General features: G+C 40.1%; 1 protein-coding gene across 1 annotated transcript in view; it reads left to right on the top strand.

Moving 5' to 3' along the window:
- The window catches only part of SCN5A (sodium voltage-gated channel alpha subunit 5), a gene marked incomplete at both ends in the record, with an annotated part of 172,527 nt that overhangs the window by 104,813 nt on the left and 43,770 nt on the right, over positions 1 to 23,944 (top strand). The window contains 2 exon segments of the mRNA XM_080610362.1: positions 11,992 to 12,150; positions 18,864 to 18,984. Coding sequence (XP_080466488.1) covers positions 11,992 to 12,150; positions 18,864 to 18,984 — 280 coding nt within the window.

The following is a 23,944-nucleotide window of genomic DNA, read 5'->3' as shown; positions in this document are numbered from 1 at the left end:
TCCAGCAAAAAATTTTGTTAGATTTCTAGAGAGGAAAATGTGTGCATGCAAGGGGATTCCAACTCAAAGACTTGAAATCCACTGGCATAATAAACAAACAAAAATAGGAAGAAGCTTAACAGCAGAAATTGTAATTGTGTGATGAGCTTTGCATTTGCTTTCCTGCAAAAACCTAGTAGAGTTGTACAGCTGTAAACATCTCTGTAAGGAGCAGAACCAGGAGAAGACAGATCCCAAACAATTCAAAGATCTGTCATTCTTAATGGTGCCCATTCCAAAGACATATGGTCTTCAGACACATAAAAAAACCCTCTCTTGATCAACATGGAGGTTACTGCAAAAGAAATTATTGCACCTGGAGGTCAGTATGAAATCCCAGTTCCCTGGATATACAGCTGTGGGCATTACAGCATAATAGCTTTTGTGTCAAGGGCAGCCCTGTGGGACTCTGGGGAATAAACTTCCCCCTCACTCCCAGAAGCTTTAATCCTGCAAGCCCCAACTCCATGGGGGTCCTTTCTTCCTTCCCTTCAGGATGGCCATGATAACCACAGCAGAGCTCACTAAGAAAGAACAACGTGAACCAGAGTGAAATTTACATGATTGCACTTAAAGGGCACAACACAATTACAGTGAAATATCTTTTTGTGTGGAGGGCATCATACAGAAACGAAACAAGAACTACCAAGGGTATGCTAAACATTCAAATCTATTCTAACTTTCCCCTAATTATAATCCATATTTTTACATATTTAAATATTTTAGTATGTACAAAGAGAATGTGTATGTATATTTACTTCTCAGGAGAAGGCAACATAGCCTGCTTCCTTTCAGAGTTGCTGAGTGACCCGGAATTTAGCAGCCCTTTGGCAGTGTTGCCAGAATGTGCCTTCCTCCTCTTGCATGTCGATTTTGGTGTAATAGTATGGAAGAGGAGGTGAAGAAAGATGCATAAAAAAGGAGTATATGTATGTATGCCCCTCATGTTCATGGCTAGGTAAACCTATGCAATCCTTACATGTCTTCTACACTTTGTGAATTGAAAATCCTGGACTATGTTCTGTTCATTGTGTACTCCCATCGGTCTCGACTCATCCATCATGACAGAGGGGCTAAAGAGAGGCTGGTCTCAGACAGAACCATGAAGTTGTTGATCCCAATGGGATATTTTAGGGTGGTGATCAGCTCAGCTTTCAGTTCCTGTACCAATACTGAGCTCTGCCCAGAAAGGCATAAAACTGCTCTAAAGAAAGCCCTTGTGGCTATGAGAAATGGGCTCCACAATGTTACACACAGCAGTTTGAAATTTCAGATGATGAGAAACCCTTCTGTGACTGCACATTTTCCTCTGAGTAATAGAAATGTCCAAGTTTAAATTTCAGCTGCTATTTCTATTATCAGAGCTTACACTGGGAGCAGCCGTCTTCCTGAAAGCTACCAATTTGTGGTTCTGTCATTGAGAGGGTTTCAAAGGAGTGAGCCCACCTGATAGCTTCTAAATCTCCCTTGATTGCTGAGATGCAAGTGAGATGCCAGCTCGGAGAGCCAGGAGACACATGCCTGTATCCCACACATATGGTGAAAGGATCGAAAAGAAAAGCTGAACTATAAAAGTCAGCACAGGTGCAAGAAGCTGGCAGAAGTGGAGTGAGTCTGAGAAAGGACTGCCTTGAGCTGAATTCATTTGACATTACTGTGTGATACATGCACTGATGCCGGTCACTGCAACATTTTAGCTTCTGTCTTTATCTAACCCATCTGCTTGCCCTGCTCATAGTGTCGGGGAAGTCTCTCCCTGTCAGTCCACAAGGTTTCTTCAGAATTTGATGATATGTTTAACCTCATAATGAGAACAAGAATAACTGTCTTCCATTTTTCCCCTGTCTTCAAGATGTGCAATTTAAATATGAGCTGTCCTAGCAGGAAAACAGCTAGCAAAAGCTCAGCAGCAACCCCAGAAACATGCTGGCTGCATCTTCCCAAGGATCTTTTTAGTTCTTATTTTGGCTCCTTAGATGATTTAAATGTGGAAATTATTTTATTGAACCTCTGTAGAGTGCCTTGTAGTTGCTTCTAAAGACCATCTTTTTATGTGTGACATCAACTTTCAGTCTCCTGAAGGAGTAAGAACCAGATTGTGGAGACAGTAAGGTGATGGGACAATTCGGTGTACACAGTCCAGTCCACCGAACACAGTGGACTCTACCAGAACTTACCTGAAATTTAGCTACACTTGAAAGTTTCAGACATCAGAAGGGTTTGTACTATTTGCATTAGGTATCTAAGTCCAAAACTTAAATCTTCAAAATTCCTACTTTAGTATTGCTTGATCTTCAAGGTGCCCGCAGCTGTAGCCCAGAATGGTGTGCACCTTTATCACAGTGACATCATGTCATGGTTCAGAGGAATCCTGGGATTAATAGTCTAAAAGGAGGTTCCAGATGAGTAATGCTGGATGTCCTGGATCAGTCCCCAAAGTATGGTGTTGAACTCTGTTTTGTTTTGATTGCCCACAACCTCAATGATGTCCAGGTCTTTTTGCGTGCTATCTGGATCCTTTTCTGCATTGATGAGTTCCTGCAGTTAGTAAATTTTATTAGTACAATCTAAGAAAATGGCTCTACTATTTCCTTGTTGTTTGAGTTATCCTGACAGGGTTTTTAATGCCTTCTCCCCTTTCTTAAATTGAATTACTACATGTGCTGCCTTACTTAAACTACTGCCCTCAACTTGATCTGTCTAAAGCATGCCACTGAGAAGAAAATCCATGCTGTGGTGGGTGGGCTTTTGGCCACATCTCACATTTACCCCTCTGCAGTGGGAAAGTCAGGCAAGGATGCTTTCCACAGAGATAACACCTTTGTATTTTTACAAGCAGCGCAGTGCCGAGCCAGCAGCACTTGCCTGCTTGTCTTTAGAAAATGCCATTATTGATTTGTTCCGACGGAGTGGCTAATTGGGTCATATGGAAAGTGCTGGCTGCCTGCTGCCAGGATGGAGTGCTTTGCAGCTTCTTACCCCTTCCTCGACACCAGGCACGCACACTGTGGGATCGCTGCTTTTCCATGCACAACAACCAGGTCCCAGATCCCGCCATAGACAATTTGTGCCATCCTGAGACTGCAAAGCAGCCTGGGGCTCACCCCTGGCTGTGGAAATCCTTCAATAGCAGCGAGTTGTTGCTGTGCTTGCTACAGCTCACCTTTCCCTGACCTAGCAGGGAATATTGCCTGCAGGAAGGGGATAGTGTCTGTCATTGTCTCTCAGGGTTTTCTACCTGCACAGCTGCACTTTTCAGTGTGATTTTCCTAGACCCTTCCAAGGTAAAGTAAGACCCCTGCTGTGATTTTCAAGAAGTCTGGGTCTGCACAGAGGACCTGAGGGGTGTATATTGCCTGGATTTTGCACACAGAATGAGTATTCATTGCTCCAGAGCACACCTTGCTTTCTCAATCATACTTGTATTTTTTTTTCGATTGGCAGTTCTCCCCTCTTTGGCTCTACCAACGTCTCCCAGGAAAAACAGTTTTCCAGACTTTAGATGTGTAATTGCCTCTGTACATATCAATGGTACGGCTGGCTGCCACCACAGTCTCTATTCAATGGAACAGTTTCTATATTGCCCCGAACCAGATCAACTCCCAGGCTTTTATTCTCTTCTTCCCTGTATTTATTTCAGAATTACTGACTCATTTTGTTTCATTTGACAAGGTGAAACTGTTTCTGATGGCTTTTTTTGCATGTTTCTACCAATAAGAGATTCATAATTTTGAGGTCAGAAAAGGTGATTAGGATCATCATGGTTGACCTTTCTCATAGCACTGAGTCAAAGACATCAGCGCTAATTTCTGCACAGAGCCTGTAAGTTTGTTTTAGCTATGATACATCATTTGTAGGACAGAAAAAAGGAATGAAATGTCTCAGGTAACAGAGAGTTCACCATCTGCATCTGGACACACATCTGTTTCCTTCATATAGAGTGGAAATTTTACTGTACAATTTCCGTGCATTACAGACCTGCTCCTAAACCTGAAGTGACTCTGTAAAAGTCAATAGAATTATTCCAGGTTGACATAAGTGTAGCTGAAATTATTGAAAATTGCCATAAAAGTGACAGTGCACAAAGGTTTTGATATAAAATTGTTTGTGGGAATATCTTACTCTCCTAATAATTCTAACACCTATAAATCAGAGGTGCCATGAAGTCATGTGTTTATTTGACAGGGTACGTTAATTCAGCCTTTACTGCAGGAAATACACTTTATTGTCAGGAACCAGAATACCCTTTCAAAGAGTCTTTTATATTTATAAATATGAAATTTTTATATTTAAATATATAAATTTATATTTTGTCTGGTTCTAGTTCCAGTCTGTGAGGCATGTTCGCTTTTAGAGCAAATGGATGAAATACCTTTGAATTTTGTTAATGACTCTCCAGTTCTTACTGGCAGGACAGTGAGCCCACGTGTATACGTGCATGCAGCACACAATAAATCTTACAGCATTTTTGTTGTCAGCTTTATTTGGGCCAATATTTTTCTGATCATTAAGTAAGATAGCAGAGTTTTTTCATTATTATTACACACATAGTTTGCCTGGATTTTTCCCTTTTTAAGCTGTATGTTTTGTTTTGCATTTCTTGAAAACTGCATAGAACTCAATTATTTGCTTGTTATTTTTAGCAATATAATAAGAACATTTCTGTATTAATTGTCTCTGGAAGAATAGCAGCAAGGCCATTAGAAAAAGAAAAAGGACTGTAAATCACAGCAATAGACTTAAGGCACCTATGTCCTCATCTCAGATTCTACATACAGAAAGACATTTGTGTTTATTTTGTTTCAGTACGCTGGGGCAGAAGGAGGCAGCTCTATGTCAGATCTCTGCTGACTTGATTAGAGCAGTCACACTGCGAACAAAGGTTTTAGGATGCTTATTCAGTATATGGTGGCAGGGACATATATTTGTCCACAGCATAATGCCTAAGGTACAGGAAACACAGGAGATGATGGAGGAGAGAAAGTAGTGGGGGGGAGCCTGGCATTGAAAGAGCCGATATCAGGCGTAGCGAACTTGACAACATGCATTTGGACAAGTGCCCAGACCGTGGACTACACGTCAGTCACAGCTTACTGGATGCCATTTCCCAGTATCCATATCCCTCCCTGAAGCAAAATGCAGCCCAGAAATGAGCATTTCTCACTGTTTCTCCCTTTGGTAAAGAAAATGCTGACATTTAACATTTTGGACAAAATGAACAGCAGCCGGTTCCCCTGTAGCTCCTGTGCCAAGTGAGACACTGCGTGTGTGTGTCGGAGGCTTGAAATTACTTCCATTAATTATGGTCCAAAATATGATCCAAAATTTGAAATAATGGTTATTTTGTTGCTATTGCCTGTAATAATGTGACACTTCCTTAATGATCAAAATATTACTGCCTTATTTGGGTGAAAGGTTCTGGGTTATTTCAGGCACTCTCACTGCACTTTGAGGCAAACTTCCAAAATGTAAACTTCCATAAGAGGAGACCATTAAGTTGAGTTCTTCATATTATGCTGTGGAGAGATCCCAATTACCAAAAGAAACATAAAGTAGATTGTGATTAAACTTCAAAATGCAATTTAGCAGAAGGTATTAACTTGAACTCTGAACAATGAACACTTATGAAACGCTTTCACTGCCTATTTAAGCCTATTGAATTGATAACAGGCTAAATTAACTTTGGCAGTCCATCTTTTTGCCAAGTTGTCCCACTTAGACTAATTTTAAGAGTCAACCCTTAGAATAATGAATCTATCTTTTATTATGGGCAGTGTGTTGCCCAATGTGGGAAAAGATATTAGGCCAGCAAGACAGAAGCCATTAGAAATAACATGCCTTGTCCCTCTGGGGCCAGAGTTCAAATACTTAAAATGCTCTGGATTAATCCAAGAAGGAGCACTGCTAAACTGCTGTTTCCCTCCTTGAGGGATGATGTTTGGCAAAGCATCCAGTGCTTGTTCAGAGACCAGCAGTTAGTGGCTGTAATGGTGTTTGTCTGGTGCCGTTATAGTTCACCTTTATTCAAAATGATTGGAAATACCAGGGCAAGCTGGTTCAGGGGGAGCTTTTGTTGTTAACAGCCTCTGCTGAGTAGCTGTGTTTCTGGCTTGTCTTAGCCTTAGCCATTCTGAATTGTAAGGGCCAAATTCTGGTATTTTTATCCAGTTGAGTACTCAAAAGTGCATTATTTTTTAGAACAGCTACTGCAGTTTTCTTCCAAATACCTTGTGGCTTTCAGGGGGAAAAATGTATTTATTATCTCTCCCAGGAGGAAAAATTCTGTGTTCGGCTACATAGATGTAACTTCAAACTTCGGTGGCCTGAGCTCTGACAGATTACAGACCAGTTTAAAACTCCCCTGGGTCCTGTGGACATCCAAGTTGGGGGCATAATTCCACCTGCCCAGGAGCTGGGCAACAGGCCTATGCTGTTTCTGAACTCAAAGACTATTGTGTTTAGCCTCTTTTGCCCCTGTTGTTCTTCTGCATGTATGTGTTAGTGGTTTGGGTTTTAATAAACAGGGTCCCTATAAAGACTGGGTTATCAAGAGAAAGAAAAAAGCTCCAGATGGATTCACAGGGCAAATATGGTCAGCACCTTCTAATTTTGATGTTTTAGTACTCCCCTTGCACCAGATTGTTTCTGGCTTTTGGATAGATGAATGGCAGGAGAAAAGACTGGATGGGGTAGATAAAGGCTTCCAAACTGAACAATAATCACTCTACTAAGTTAGCCTGATGTCCGGTTGTTTCTGCTGAAGTGCCAGGTGGCATAGGGTGGGGAGTGGGGATGACCAATCCTGAATAATCAGGTTTAGACTTTTCTGTTTTCATAACCTCTCTGAGGAATGTGCAGGTCTTAAAGTATGTTCATGTGTTGCAGCTTTAAGGTGGGACTTCAGACGCTTTACATCATTATTGCAAACACTGTAGTCTGCTAACAAAATTCACTTGTAAAGAAACGTAGCATAGCATGAGTTCTTTCTGTGTCTTAGCTATAATACTAGCACTGCGGTGTGGTATTGCTCCAGGTTTTCCTCTGATTTCTCATTAAACTGAGTAGTGGCAACTCTGCTTTACAGAAGCAATTCTTCAAAGTGGGTTAGAGAGATTCTTAAATGTGCACACTTAAAATTGACAGCTGCACACCAGCCCTCTTTTCTCCTAGCAGAATAAGTGCGATTAATCTTCCCCTTCTCATATTGAGGAAGCAAGGGAATTTTCCTGATATACTTGGTGATCTTTCTTCTCATGCTAAACGTGCAGAAAGATAAATCCACTGATTTTATTGATGCTACAAGGATTTACATTTATTTGTGAAAGAGGAGAACCAAGATCATAAATTAACTGTTCTGGTAATAAGAACACAGGATTTGTTTCTTTGATTTGTGGTTATTTATTTCTCTCCCATTTTAGCTCAGATTTGTCAAGGCCTTTCAGAAAGGCTGAATTCAGCGTATCTGAGAGTTGGCAACCTGACAGCTCTGCAGACTTTAGTCTCCTGTTTGCTTTATACACAAAACAGGTGCCACCAAGGCACTAGTGCAAGCTCGCCGTATTTCAGCAGCTTTACAATCTGCTTGCTTCTCCTCTTCTGTGGAGGTAGGATATAAACAGTTCAGTTTTCACGATCATTTGCTTCTTGGCTTCTTTGCAGAGGAAGGGTGCCAGTTACTAGACTCAAACTGTTGCTGAGAAAGGATGCCAATTGCTACCAGGCAGAGTAATTTTATGAAATCCATAGCTGTCTGCAAGGAGAAACACAAACATCAACAATTACTTTACAGAGTAAACAGCCCTCGTAACTATGTGTGACACTGCTGAACTGGATTTACTATACATGAAAAGCTTCTCAGGCTCCTATTATAGTATCTGAAATCTGGCTGTAGGAAGCTTTGCAGGTTAAAATATGTTGTCACCTATTGAGCTGCATTTCTTGAGGAGGCTCAGTTTCATAGCATCAGTCAGCTATGAATGGCTAAAGCAGAGAAATTTCTGTTGCCAACATCTTTGGCTGCTGCTGCTGCTTCCTCTAACAGGCACTGTCCCGTGGTTAAGCATGGTCCTACCTGAGTAGCCAAGTGTGTGCAGACTTGTATGGGAGGAGATCAGGACAAGCCTCCACCACTCTGAGTCTACACCTGGAAATATCCTGACAAACTTACTCCTGGAAGGTGACTGCAGACCCTGAACATCCCTGAAATCCCATTTAGTGTCTCAAAACTGGTCTTCAGAAAGACGGGATGCATGAGTCTGTTGAGGAGTATTAGAGAAGATACGTAGGATTGAAGCTTCTCATTGCACTGGGAAGTTGACTTCAACTACATTGGCTGAGTAAAGGGCAGACTGCCTTTGCACTGTCTCACCAGGTGAGACAGTGGGGATACGCTGCCCACCTCATAAAATAAATTAACTTTTTCCTGGCGCATGTTTCATCCTTCCTTGTTGGCTCTGCAGTAACAGTTGCAAGGGAGAGAGCTCCAGAGCCAGTTCCCAAATGTTGCTTCCCCACCTGCTTGGGACAGGAAGCTTTCTGCTATCAAAGGCTTTGCACATCTTCTTTCCCACAACAGTCATGGGCAGGGAATCAGAGAACAAATGTTACAAGCCAGGGTCATGATCTAGGGACTGAGTGAAGCATCAGAAGAACCCATTTGAACTGATCACCATCTGAAAGGCAAGTCCTAAGATCCTTTCTAATTTTGTTTGCACAGGATGGAAAAAATTACATTTCCATTGGGAAGGAATAAAGTGAATCCATGCTGATGACAGGTATTTGTCTTGTTTTGCCAACAGCAAGTCCTCTTTCCAAAGGAGCGGCATTTGCACTAATCCCCATTTGAGCCTGAAACAATTAGCCGATCTGTGCTTTTCAGAGGCAGAACGCAGTGTGGAGCCTTTGTATTTATTTGTGTCAGCAAACAAGTATGTGGGTCTGTGCACAAACACACTTGAGATGTCACCCAGATTATGCTCTATTTTCAATCTGGTTGCTGTTTTTTGGTGCTATAACTGGCTTGCAGCATGCAAGGGTGCAACACTGAGTCCATCCTCCTCCATGTGCTAATTATCAGTATGGTGTTGGCAGATCACCTCTTTTTAGGACCCAGGGCAGAGTAGAGTTGTGCAAACTTTTGGTTTATGCTGTAAAGGAGCTGAGGTCCGTACTAGGCTCCCAACCCTCTGTTTGTATGCACAAAGTTTTTGTACTGCGGAATGGTTTTACTTTATAAATTACGAAAACAACTGAATCAATAAATATTAACATAATGTGTATTGCCTTGGCAACATGGCACTTGATACAAAAATTAAAAACAAATTATATAAACCACCCACGATGGGGAGCTTTACGGGAGATAAACCTGCTGCCGTTGCTGCCAGAAGAATAAATCATCTGGAATCAGAACAAAGGCAAACAGTCCAAAGTTAAACAACATAAACCAAAGGCACCTTTCCCCAGACAGGTCTGTGCTGATCTTCAGGTGTTGTGTGCTGAAAATGAGACTATCGCAACCCATGAGAGTGGCTTACCAGGGCTGGCATCAATTGCCTGCAAAAACTCGTTTGATTCCCTAAGAGTCCTTTGGGGATCAGTCTATACAGCCAGCTTCTTTTGAAAAGTCTGTTTCTCTTAGAGGTTTCCTTCCCACCTTATAAATTTGCAGGACAAGTCTGAAAACACATGGTAATGAACCAAATAATTGTCTTGAGCACACGCTCGTTTTATCCCCATTGGATGATTTGCCAGGATATATTTCTTCAGTTTTACTAAACGTTAACTCATCAGATACTTGGTATGATTTCTGGGAAGCAGCTGAGTCCATATTTCCTGGAGCTTAGTCTCTAGGAGGAAAGTGTTGCTAAGTCTTGGTGCCACACAAAGGGGGCAGTAGATAGAGAATTGGTGTAAATTTGGCATTTGACTCTAGTTTAGTGCAATAATTTGCGTAACAACTTGAATATTTGTCAGATCAACTGAGTTACAGTCTGTTCGCATACACTGCACAGTTTCTAATGAATTTGAGTGCACAGCCTTTCTGCATAAATGAACTTGAAACGTCACCTCAGTTTGCTTTGCACTTTTAACATGAAACAATTGTTTCTGTTGTTTTAGTTCTATAACCAATACCATGCCATTAAGATTACTTGCTACTCAGTTGTATGCACATTGCATTAAAATAAAAGGACTTTTTATGGCTGAGTGCCTTGTGCATACTCTGCCTTCCATGTTAGGTTCTCCCCTGAATACTACACTATTTCCAAAGATGCGCCTTAAAGAGTGTTACTTTTTTGACAGGGACAGAACTGTAGCTCAGTGATTATGGAGCAGTCTGTAGCCTGAGAAGATCAGTGCTAAACTGTGCCTAGAAACTGTATGTAGTACATTCTTACGCAGAGGTTTGGGGCTTGGACATGCGTAATTTCATTTATTAAAGTTAGAATATATTTTAGACCACGTGCCCTCTGAAGCAGGAAACAAGTAATTTGATTTTAAATTAATTTGCTAGAAACACAGAACAACATTTGAAAGGGCTGGTACAAACCTGACAGTCCGAAAGTATTTATACAGAGAGCAATTTGCTTAACCAACTGCTTCCTTTGTGTCATCTGTTCTTGCAGATAGTTATATTTGGAATAAAGTGTTTTTCTGCTCCTGGTACCTCTTGAGGGACTTCCTGTGGTGATGTGGCTTTAGAACTGAGGCAGGTAGGCTGTGGCTGCCTGGGGAAGGAAAACTCATTTAATACATGAATAATGTCGAATGTCAGTCAAGCCAGGGTAAAAAAAAAAGGTGGACAAATGAAAGATAAGTAGGTTTAAATAATTACTGTTGAAATGCTGTTATGCTTGTAATTTTTTCTCAGCATGGAAGTCCTTCTGTAAGCAATTCAGCACAACCCTTTGAAACCGGCTAGAGCTTTATTAATATTTCAGTAGCAGCATTAGTAACGGCATGAACGATGGTAGTGCTGTGATGATCTATGGTGTTTTCAGAGAAATCCCTGTCTTAGGTGAATCAATAAAACCACACTGATTTGCACCAGCAGAGAACTTGGGCTTCCCAGTGTAGACACCAACCCTGCAAACATGCTCTCCTCTGCCATTAGTCCTGGGAGCACTTCTAGAGAGCTCAGCGGCAATAATAATCACTCCAGGAAGAAGTGGCTGGATTTAATGGCACCATTCATGCTAGCAAGCACTGTGTCTACTCAGATGTGTTTGCAGAAAAAAAAATATTGCTCTGATTCCAGAGTCCAATCCTTTTTAGGGAAGTACTTAAGGACGTGGTCTCCTTTCAATCTGTGTTTTAGGTTCCATTGGCAGTGTTTTGCTGAATAGGAGGTTCACACATTTACGTGCTTACTTGCAGTTTTTTCACATCTGCTTTTAGATGCCTTTTATCTCTTTCAGTGAACTTTGCATTTTCCTCCCCTTCAATGTGTATCTTGTCTCCTCTGGGTGCAGTTGTTCTTCCAATACTGTTTCTAGCAGACACATAGCACAGCATTGGGTATTACACTTGTGCCTTTCTCCAGTTGTAACACTCAGTATCGCTGCCTGATTGCGTGACTTCAGACTACACCCCTCGGTTATTTGACTGAACTGCAAGCACCTTTCTGTGCACCACAGGTCACTGGAGGAAGATTGTGTCTCAAAACCAGACTCAAAATGGAGATTTCAAGGGGATTTCTTCCCACGTCAGCAACAACAGCTCAGAAAAAATGTTGGCCTATTTGTATTTCCATTTTCTACTGCCAGATATCTTGACATACCCAGTTTCCACAGCTCAAAAGTTACAGCATGATCTTTTGTTATCTTTTTTTTTTGCCATTTTTCTTAAGATGTTGTCCCCTGACAAGAATAGTCCAGGCTATTTTCTCTTCTAGCTGGGAAGTTCTCCTTAAGAAATAAGCATGCTATCAAAGAAAAAGAAAATAAACCCATCTAGGATTATTTCCAGCAGGAAAAACAGCTGCAGCTGAGGGGGCAGCGATGCCAAAGCCCAGGCGTCCGGAGTCAGAATTCTGAGATTTGTGAAGAGTTAAGTGAGTTGCACGTGGATAAGCAGTTGAAGGCTGAGCCACCACCTCCAGTAGGGCAAAAAGAGGTAACAGAAACAACTTTCCTACCTGATACTGCATGCAATTCATCGCACCAGCTCCATAGTGCATGTCACTGATTTATGTGGAGTTTATGGCTTGTAAAAATACATGTTTGTCAAGTGGTAGGAAAGCAATAGTACGTAGTAGGTATTGCAGTCTTAGTAAAGATGAGAGAGGATTTTGTTATTATAAAAATCATTGTAAAGCTTGGGAAATGTGCACTGTAAATTAAGATGGGATTCCAAGAGGCTTTGGGAAGAAAACTAAAAAAGAAAAAAACAAACATAACATTATCTATAATGTTACTGTCTTATTTTAGGAGGAAATATGTGTGTGTGTTTTCCCACTGAAAAGTAGAAAATGGAATGAGAATGGCATCTGCTGACTTGGCAGATCTGTACATTGAGTTCACTGAAGGGCACTTGCAATCTGTTACAGATACCATTTCTTTTCCTGTTAGCACATAGGCCCAAGAAAAAATGCAACAATTTAAGTAGCTGACATGAAGATACAGGCTAATTAAATAGTAAGTGTTGGTATTATTCAGTTGACATTGGCCAAAGTGCAGCTCACTTATTGTTTCTTGATGTGTACGCATGGACATTTATTTTCAGTTTGTAGGATTATGTCATCTGTATGAACATGAATACCAAAAATACATGTATTTGTAATGTACACTGAGTGACTCCATGCTTCAAATTCCCTGTATCCTGCTTGCTGACTTCTTGGGGGTTTTTCCCATTTAGATTTGTCATTTTATTGACATAACATTGCCTTTTTTTTATCAGAGAGTGATGGATTCCTCTCTTTGAAATCTTGAGGTTTTGGGTGGAACTAGCATTTGGGTGATGTCCTGGGAATTTGAGGAACTCCATAGCTCCTGGATATTGGAACCAGTGGTGTTTTTGAGGGACTGAATTAATGAAAGGGAAAGGATGACTTAGTATCAATATGCACCGCACTTCTCCCAGTTCTGCTATAAGACTGCTGGCAAGTTTGTGCCCAGCAGGAGCAATCCTATGAAGAAATCTTGACAGGACAGCAGGAAACAGACACATCACAGAGCCAGAGCTCATCTTCTCCAGACCTGCTGATTCCTATTGTCATATGGGGTGGAATTTACTAAATTAAATATAGACATCTGCATCTGAACTTGTTGTCTGAGACCCCTTTATAATCACTGAGGACCTGGAGCCACTGTAGTCAGGTAAATATGTCTCATCTCTGACTGAAATCAACCTTACAATGAGGTCAGGTAAATAGTCTTCTGAAAGCGCTTCTTTCTCTCCACTGACTGTAGATGGATCCGAGGGTAACAAGATGAATTGTACACTTAGGTGAGCTAAATTCTACCCACAGTAACCTGAAATCCTCTAGCCATGAAACATTTCTTTAAGGAACAACCATCCATGGCAGAATACTTCTTGGTGTATTGAACTTCATTTTCAGAATGGAAAGCTCCTGAACTTTAGAGGAAGGATACTTAAATATTTGATATCCCAGCCTCAGGAAAAAAAAAATAAGAAACGCAAAACTTTAGAATTATGAGATGAAACATTATAACTTGAAGAAGTTAGAAGACAATTTCATGGTTTTTTCTCTCAGGGGATTAGGTATACTTCATGTTTAAATATCTTTTTGAGATAAATAAACCCTGTGATCCATGGAGGCTGGAAAAGCATGTCCTTTTTTAGTGCTGTAATGAAATGTCATGATAAATCAGGAACATTCTAGCCTTGATATATTCAGCAACAACATGATAGAGAAATAATCCCCATTTCCTCCCTCAACTTTCAAAGGATTATGGGACATAAAGTCACCTTTCTATAGTAAAGTACAATTGATTCTATTTGCAGCTGCTTAGAAAGAGGTGGAGGAATATGGCAATAATCCAGGGATGACTTGAAATCAAACGGAAGTTCACATGAGGCTATGAATGCCAACATGAAAGAGCAAAGCCCAAATGATGCTATTTTTGAAGGCCAGATCTTGTGTGGACATTACATACTTAAAGTCCTCCTATTCAGAAGTAATCTTTGTGCCGGCACACAAGGACATGCTAATCATCTTTTTGATGAATATCCCAAGAACTTGTGACTAGCCAAATAAAGCCAGAAACTGAGAAGAAGTAACAGATTTGGTATGCCTAAGAGGCAGGGCATTGAGTGATTCAGTCAATAACCGGAAATACTGAACGTGTTCTGAATAAAACACTGTTGATGTTAGTAAAGGATACATTATATGATTAAAAATTCATCCTATATAAATCATCAGAAAGACATCATAGAAATAAAATCATTGATGTCACAGGTGGAAAAACATCAGAGAACAAATTGCTGGATTTCTCTGCCAAAATACTGCCCTATAAAATATTTTGTACAGCTTTGTGGAATCTACCTTTAAATGTATCTTTACAGGCAACTTAGATTTATTCATTTATCAAAGGTAACAATTCACTCGCTTAGAAAAAAAAATCTCATGGCTGGGTATATTGCCTTAATAACTAGCCTTTTCTTTTCTTCTTCTTTTCCATTCAAAGTACCATCTATTTTCTCTCTTTTAACAATTTTATCCATCATTCCTTTTTTATGAATTAGTATCACTTAATGTAATAGACTGTTGTTTGATTCCTTTTGTCTTTGGCTTACCCCCTGAAGTTCTTTCATTGCATTATTTCTTGTAAATTAATATCTCTGTGCCCTTTATCTGACTTTTTTTTACCTTTTTCTTTGCAACTCCCTCAATTGTTCCTTTTTGGAGTTCTTTTACCAAGAAGTAAGCACAATATTCCAAATACAACTTCCAACCATAAATAGAGGAAATAGTATCTCAATACCTAGATGCTTCCATGTGGGCTTTCTGCATTATTATATGCCACTGCAAAATCACATCTAATTTTTTAACATTAGTCCAGGTTTCCAGGATTTCAATTGACATTTTCCTGGAATTCTCTCATTTGTACTGTTTTGAGTCAAGTCCCATTTTGCTATATTCTCTCTATGTTTCACTTCTTTCCTTTACTTTCTGCTTCCTTGGTTTCTATACTCTCTCTGATTTAATGTTATCAGCAAACATGAAGATTATATTGGTCAGTACCTCTTCTATATCTTTAATGAAGATAATGCTGACTCTAATCCCTACAGATCTCCTCTGAAGACAGTTTTTGTTGTATTTGGGTCCTTAAAATGGCTTTTCTCCACCCAGCAATGGGTGAATCCAAGCCAGTTACAATTTATTTTAAAAGTAGACTTTTATATAATAGGCATCCAGATATTTTCTTAAGGTTTATATATCATATGTCAATTTGATAGATTAAAGCTATGATCTTCAGGGGTGGGGGAGGAAGGGCGATAAGAGAGTTAAGCCTTGAGCAAACATCCATTTTCAGTGAGATTTCAGCATTTCAGTGCTAAGGGCTTTCAGAAAAACCCATTCAGACCCATTTGCCACTGTTACAGACACAAGTGGTGGGTGTGGAAGCCCTGTACTTAAAACAGCCATTCCACCCAGAAACACATTAAGAACTACCCTCTGCAGCATGAATTTATGCACTCGTAGAAGGTCTCCCAAAGGGGCTTCCGAGGAATCCCGTTGTCTCTGCCTGGTACTCATACTCTACTTACTTGTTCCAAGAGAGAAAGAGGAGGTTCTATATTTGTCCTTTTTGCCTTCTTTTGGCATCTTTGCACCCCGTTTGTGCACAGTACACTTGGCATACGGGAGAACCACTTCACTGCCTTTACACCTCTGTGTCATTTCACTCCAAGAAAGCACTCTCCTTTTCTCCTCTGAGTCGTTATTTAATTTACTCTAATCACAGGCTACAGTGAGTGTTTAGTGATCTGTGATTCCCATGATTATTCCCTTTTCTCTATGCTCAGTATTGTGTTTACTTATTGCTGCTCTCGTGGGCTGTTCCCAGTTTTTCATGAGCATTCACTATTGATCACTAATGGTGTGTTAACTTGCTGTATCGGATCCCTTTATGCCCTACAATGTGGTTGTCTGGATCTGCTGATTTGCATATGTTTCAGGCTTTCTAGATATTTGTATTAATTCTAACAAGCCGTCCCCATGCTTTTTGTTGGACCCTGTGTTCTATTCCTTTAAAAAGAGTTTATTTTCTTAGGAAACCGCATTTTGACAAGTTACATCTCCCTCATCAATTATTATTATATCTGTAGCTCTTTCCTTTACTGAGTTCATGAAAACCTTCTTAAATCCCTTTAACCTTTCTGGCAAAGAGTAACCTTTGCTTCTTTCCTACAAGCTTTCCTAATCTTTCCCTCCTTTCTCATACGTATGGTTCCTTCTTGGAACCATATGAACCGTGTGAAGTCCCAGTTCAGACCCTCAAACCTATGTATAGTGTTTTCTGAATCCGTTTGCTCCTTTTCTTCTTCGAAGGCTTTTCAGAAGAAATCCTGTCTGGTTTGTCTTGCATGTTCCCCATCTCCCTTTGATGCTAATGGATTCTAATATTTTTTTAAAACTCCTTCTGATACATAACTGTTTTGAATTCTTGATCCTTTAGGATATTTTCCTTGTAGTCTATTATAATTGCACTGTATTGTGTTCTGTGAATTCCCTAACCTGTCTGTGCTAAATCCAGCTCTCTTACTGACAATGCTATTGAGCTGACATTGTTCTCACAGTTTTCTTTAATTTCTGTCTCTTGGTAAGAATATATCCAGCAAGGCTTCTTTTCTCATTGGAACCCCCATTTTCTACATCCTACAGCTGTATACGATTTAGAACTATTTCAGTGATCTGTGTTTTGATGTCTTCTAACAGAACAGATAATGATTAAATGCATTCCCTAATGAACAGTATCAGAAAGTTCTGACTGTGCTAAAATTTGACTTTTTTTTTCCACCATCATATACCATTGGTAGTCTGTAGAAAATGGGCTCTGTACCAGAGTTGCATTTTGAGTATTTTTTTAGAAGCTTTATCCATGTCTTTGACCTGTGCTTTCTGTTCTGACTGTCTTTTTAAAAGGCTTCTTCTGAACTGTTTGCAGCCCTTTTGAGTAGAGCATTAAAAACCCTAGCCAAGACTATGACCTTCTGGATGCTGCAGCTAATTGCAAACAAGTAGCTTCCATCCCGTCTTGCAAGCGTTGCTGGAACGTTCAGTCTTGCCCATTTTACCCAAGGTTTAGCATTTCTCTGAATTCAGCAATAAATTTTGCATTGATTGTCTGTATCGGAAAAAGGAGGGCCTATTTTCACATTAATAATAAATATGTAAAGCTGTACCTCTTCTCTAACCATCGTCGTCATGAAAATAGTATTTTCTGTGTTCATGCCATCTCTTATATAGCTATCTCACAGGTTGTTTAAAAGCACGGGTAAGTATTATTGTCTGATTTTTTTTTTAAATGGAGATAGTACTATTGCAAGATAACGCACAAAAAGACTGCAGTAGGTACTCAGACAACAGTTAACAAATCACCCAACTCTCCTTACTCCTGTTTATACCTATTCTGCATGATATGACCCATGGAAAATACCAGCTTTCATGTTGCCCACTCATGCCAGATAGTCCTCTAATAGAGTCAGAAACAGTGAGCAGGGCTGGGCAAATCACAGAATCATAGAGTCAGTTTAGTGGCCAAGTGAATAATCAAGTAAAATATAATTTTGGATTAACACAGAATTGAAATGTTTTATTGTGAGTAGTAAAATAAAATAGGGGGTAAGGGAAACGCTGTTTTCTTCTAAAGAAAATGTTTTGATTTGTTGAAAGTTTTGACCTGAAATGAAATTTCTGTTTTGTATTTGGGTGACATATTTAATCATACATCATATTTCTTTTAATAGCAAATTCAGCCTCTAAAATGATTTTTTAAAATATTTTTAAAATATTTCCCAGCAATTTTTACCCAGATCTACTTGAGTGTTCCCCCTCTAAATAGATAAGACAACCAGTGCTTCAGGAATCAGGAATTTTCTTGTCCGCCTTTTGCAGAGGAGGATTTGAGAAATGCTGAATTCAAACAATGCACCTAAGATGGTGGTGTCAGATATTTCAGGCAAGCAATGAACGTGTCCTTCCTCCCACATCACCTTGAGATCAGAGGTGTGTGACCACAAGGCAAGTGGCAACATCACGTGGCGGGAACAAGTTAGGCATGGGATGAGGCAGGATGAGCCCTCTCACACGCATGTGTCTGTAGCATCGTGTGACTGGACCCTGGTGTCAGAGGGACTTCTGCTGTTCTCAGAGGAGAAGCTTTAGCATCAGGGAGCAGAGCGTGGTCCTGACAGACAAGGTGCAGATTTCATCCATCAGGCATGGCTGAGGAGCCTAAGGAGCTAGGTCCCACTTCTGGTTCTTCCCATCTGAAGGTATGAGCCTTCAGGACATATAAGCCTTAAAATCATGAGTTGTTCTGTCATTCCAAGCTTCCACCTACCATTCATATTCAGTTGCTGTTCACTGTCTTTCTATGATTTGCTTCTCTCTTGTTTAAAAAAAGTAAGTAAGTTTTACATGTTAACTTTCTTTTTTCTCATTAATGGGTCAACTGCTAGCTCACTGCAGTGTAGGCAGAGCTGTCATTCGAGGAATGGGCACCATGTGAAGTGCATGGAGATGTCTCTGTTGTAGTGGCTTTAGCTGGGATATTGGTTAGTGGAATAAAAACTCAGCCACTTCCTTCAGGACAATTGATCAATTTGTTTTCCTCATCTTTGCTCTTGTTGACAACAAGCTTGATGAAATCAGTCTTTCTGAAGGCAGCACAGTGGATTTGACAAATCCTGCAGAACTGCTGGAGCAGATCCCTGAATTTGCTGAAGAGCTGATGGAGCCTGAAGATTGCTTCCCCGAAGGTAAGGGCCTGCATATCTGCATGTTTCACTCCAATGCTGAGGCAAGAAACCTCCTTTTATCTTAGTGAGCATCTCTCCACCTTCTTGCCACGTTGCTGTGGCTGCTTGCAGTAGTATTGCACTGAATGCACCTTTTTTCTTAGGTACCAAACACACACTCAAAATCACTTGTTATCATTAGTCTTTGGATTTCCAAGGTGAGATTAGCCAAAATGCATGCTCTACAAGGCTATGCACCTTCTAAAGTACTTTTTTTTATCACAATTTGTGTAACAAAGAGTTTTGCTGGTGTTTTTTTTAATGTTGATTTTTCTAATTTGGCCAATGAAGACTTTTGCCTTCCAATACATGTGCATGACCAAATTTAGTAGAAAACCAACCAGTTCAGGATGTTTCTCTTGCTTAAATGTAGATAGGCAGTTAACAGAAACTGTCTGGAGAGTTCATGAGTCCTAGGGACATTCTTCCATTTATTTTAATGGTTGTTAATATTAGCATGCCCAGTAACTTTCATCTGACCAGCGTATTTTACTTAATTATTTTAGAGAACAATAAATCACATTTACATAACTTTTTTAATACCAAAGTACACCTTCATGTCATTAATTTTTTTAACACCAGCTTGCTCCAAAACATGGGTATGAGACCCAGGTACATCAGATCTATTTTAATGTAAATCTTCGAGGTAAATAACATCTCAAGGTATTTCTTCTCACAGTGAGTTCAATTCCAAATATTATCTCAGTCATATTCCTTATTTGCCTTTAAATCTGGGTTAGAAAAAATAGGATTAGCTGAATGTTAGTATATTCCCTTGAAAATTCAAGGTTTGTTATAAATAAAAACAGAGCTGCTCAGATGGGATCAGACAGAGATGATTTGCTGGGTATATGAATGCCCCTGAAGTCAGCAGAAATGTGCATCTCTATATCTGTGATAAAGATGATTGAATGAGGTAAGGGAGCCCTGCAGGGCTTACAAATGTCTCTAGGATCTAAACATTTTTCTGGCATCTCTGCTTAAAAGCAGTAGCCAAAAATTAATGCAGTTGACGGAAGAAAGCATGGTATAACTATTCTGGCCCATACAATAACATTTAGAAATTAGATCAGGTATTCTCATTCTTTCACTATATATTTCTTAATGAGGCTAGTAAGCAGCAATCTGTGTTGTGCACTGCAAAGTGAGAAATTATGATTGCTTAAACAAGCAAGTGCTGTAAGAGCTGTGCTAGTGAGATGCCAGTTTATAAATTCTGAAACTGTGGCTGGTCATGATCGCCTTCCAGTTTTTAAAAGGAATAAGGCAACCATCACACAACCCATCACTTCATCCACTGCACAGCCCTGATTCATTCCCAGAACAGTAGCACTCTGTAATTTGCTCTGTCTTAAAATAACCACAACTGCCCGGAACTCCATCATGCAGGACCACATCAGTATCAACTCAGTTTGTCAGATCTTCTCCAATGCTGTCAGTGGAATACAGGGTAGCAAGCGGTGCTTCTCTAGATGGATCACTGGAAGCATTAAGCCAGTTTTGAAGCCCACATGTCATCGTGGCAGCAGAGAAATGTAGAAACGAAGGCACTGTGAGCCTCGAGATCTGAATGGCAATTGAAGGAGAACCTGCTCCAAGGGTGTCCAGGGGCAGTGGGGACACAGTTGCAGGTGGCATCTTCACCAACATATCCTCTCTGCTTTCTTGTACAGCACATATCCATACAGATTTTTCAGAGGCTACTGTTTAGGTTAAATGTGGTCATATTCCTTATGGATTCAGCAAAAATGCATAAACTTGACATGTGAATGTTCATTCATAAAATTTCAAGTCAAAGTGCCATAAGCTGAAAGCCCAAATGATTCTTACTGCAATGACATTGACATCTACATTTGTTTATGCAGGAAAACATTTTCCTATAATTTTCTTCTAATAAATGCTTTCCCGTATTTTTACCCGAATTTACCGTTGCAATAAAATCTCATGCAGTTATCACTTCAGTCTAGTTAAAATCCAAACAAGCCAGGAAGCAACAATCTGGTTAGCTAAGATATGACATGGTTATAAAGTACTAAAATGAAAGTATTGAACGGCATGCACTAGGTAAGTTTATCTAGTGTTGCCTTTATTGACTTGTAATAAAGACATACAACAATATTTGATATTTTTGAGAGAATGACCAGCTAATATTTGTGAAAGAAGGAAATTAGATGAGGTGAAAAGGAAGAGCGAGAGGCGAAGGGTTAAGTTCTTTACCTTGTTAGCTCACCAGCTATCTAAATTCAAACTATGACATTTCTAAACTCATCCAGCATAGGTTATGTCCTGAACAAATATGTTCCTGATTCAGTCCCCTTTTTCAGATAACAAAGGCAATGAAGATAATATATGTTCTTGAAATAGTTGCTGAAAGTTTGCTGAGGTCACAGTTTTCCCGGAGTTGGGTGACCCAGATAAGCCATAGGTTGTTTTTCTTGGGGAGACTTGTTAATTTGTTATCATCTCAAAATAGATTTGATTAGGGTCAATGGGGAGCATTCTTGGGTCAGGAAATGTGAAGCCATGGTAGGGTCACAGCTCTGGCAGCTAGCAAGTGTTGCTGGGAAAAAACTGATAGAAATGGAGAGATCATTCTTGTCGCCAGTTGATGGGAAGGCAACATCTAGGCAATGCCAGCTACTTGGGTATTTTTTCCTCCAGATGCCTTGCAACACTCCAGTCCTGTTACCTCCATTGGTATGTGTTCTCTGCATCAAAAATTGCTATCTCTTTGGACATTATCTTCTGTGTGTCACAGAAGGTCATCCAGAGAGCCCCCTGGCCCCAGCACACTCCTCTCTCCCAGACCCTAATAGGAGAAAGTTTTCACCAAGTCCTTAAGCGTAATTCCCTGGACACAGCCCGCTGGCAAAGTTTTCTAACAAGTATGGTCAGATGCTCATGTGAGAGTGAGCTACCTTGCTCAATGCGCAGTAGAACGCAACTCGTGACACCAAGGACGCCCAAAACCAGTTTTTCATGTGACCATGTAGGAGCAATTATCGCAGATGGAAAATGCCATGCGACACAGTGAAGTTACTCTGATTAATGGTGGGATCTGCGTCATACCCTCCCCAACCGCAGTTAGCAGCTATTTAGAAATAAAAAAGCAAAGAGGAGCAAAAACAGACCGTTAAAATGAACAAATCTAAACTAAACTACAGGGACCGCCACCAGATAATTTTTAAAACCTAAGTAAAACCGAACCAAGCCCAGCAAAATATATTAATTGTCAACCTGGAAAAATAACATGGAACAAAGCCAAGTTTTAAAGTATCTCTTCGAGCTGTAACACCTGAGACACAGTGTATTTTTCCATCAGGAAAGGCATGCTAGTATTTTGTCGTATACAATTTTCAGACACCATACAAGTATTGCAGTCCTATTGCATGTACAGATATAAATTAATTTGGGTTGGACAGGGCCTCTAGATTTCAACTCATCCACCTTCTCCCTCAAAGCACAGCTGATATTGGTGGTAGAACAGGCTGCCCACTGCCTTCGCTTCAAGGCATCACACCATTATCTGTAGTGACCTCCAGAAGAATATGTTTTGAGAAGAGTAACAGCAGATAAACAAGAAATGTACCCTTGTAAAACCCTTGGAAGAATAAAATCACCTGGCAGACAGTGGCTTTGTCAGGTGCTTTCTTAGCAGCACCCAGTTCTAGCACACAAGAAAAGACTCGTATCTCCATGTGTGTCTCAGGTACCCGCATGCTGGAGATGGTGATGGCAGATCTCTCTCATGCTAGCCCCAGAGTTGCACAGTATAAAATCCAGCCGTGTGTGCTAGTGTGTCAGTGAAGCCAAAAAATAAGAAAGGGGTTAAATAAGAAGTGTCTGCAGAGATCATATTCCCTTCAGCCTGGGGAGACAGCTGGGGTCTCACAAAGGGACAACAGCCAAGCTTGCTTCCTTGCTTGAGCTTACACAACTATCTAGACCAGTCTTTAGAAACCTGTCTTGACAGTGATATATATATATTAAAACCACGTTATGAATACCTGCCTGCTTGAGTTTATGCTGAAGAAGCTACCTTTTCTTTGTGTCAAACAAGTAATGCTGTCACCAGCATTCAAAGCTAAGCAAAATATTTTTTTTTATTAAAATTTAATGTCCTAACAATTAGGAACTCCTGTGTAAAGCTAGTAATAACTGCAGTTCGAACACAAGGTACCAGTCTTACCAGACCACAGTATAGCAGAAATTAATTGGTCTTCCTGGTTTATTGAGGAGAATCAGCAGTCCAATCCATCCAAAACACATCTAATTTCATGTAAATTTAAATGTATGTATTGGTGTGAACAAGCAGTGGATTTATAGTCTTTACTCATAAGCCTGAAATCAATAGGCTTGGCTGTCAAGCATGCAGGAGGAAGTTTTTTGCAGTATAGCTCCCACATTTACAAAGGCTTTTATTTTCCCCAAGGTAATGCAATCAGGTCTAACTCCAGGATTATAATGCATCAGGCTAGAAAATGTGAATGCAGAACCAAAGGAATACTTATACAAAATGCATCATAAATTAAATTCCTCCTGCTTCCCTCTCTTCTCCATCCCCTAGTAACTTGTTTATTATTGTGGCAGATTCTTAAATAAGAGCTGTCTCTGCCATACCTACAATACAGACCACATTTTAGGACACATTGGTAATACACAGTTTATGATTGTGCTATAGGGCACCACAGTGACTGAATGGAACAAGTCTCTTGTCATGAAAAACAAACAAAAAGAAAATAACATCATGGTATACTGATGCGTTTGGAAAGATTTCTGGGTAAATAGGTCTCTGTTTTGTGAGAAACGGTATGTAATGTTACAATGTGAATTGAAACCAGACATTGTTCTTGGGCAAGTTGTCCACTGATGCAACTCAGTACAGCATCAGTGATTTAGCAGCAAATAAGTGGACCCTTTG

Source organism: Psittacula echo (assembly GCF_963264785.1).
Source record: "Psittacula echo genome assembly, chromosome: 2".
Lineage (NCBI taxonomy): Eukaryota > Metazoa > Chordata > Aves > Psittaciformes > Psittacidae > Psittacula > Psittacula echo.
This window is presented reverse-complemented; position numbering and strand designations above follow the sequence as displayed.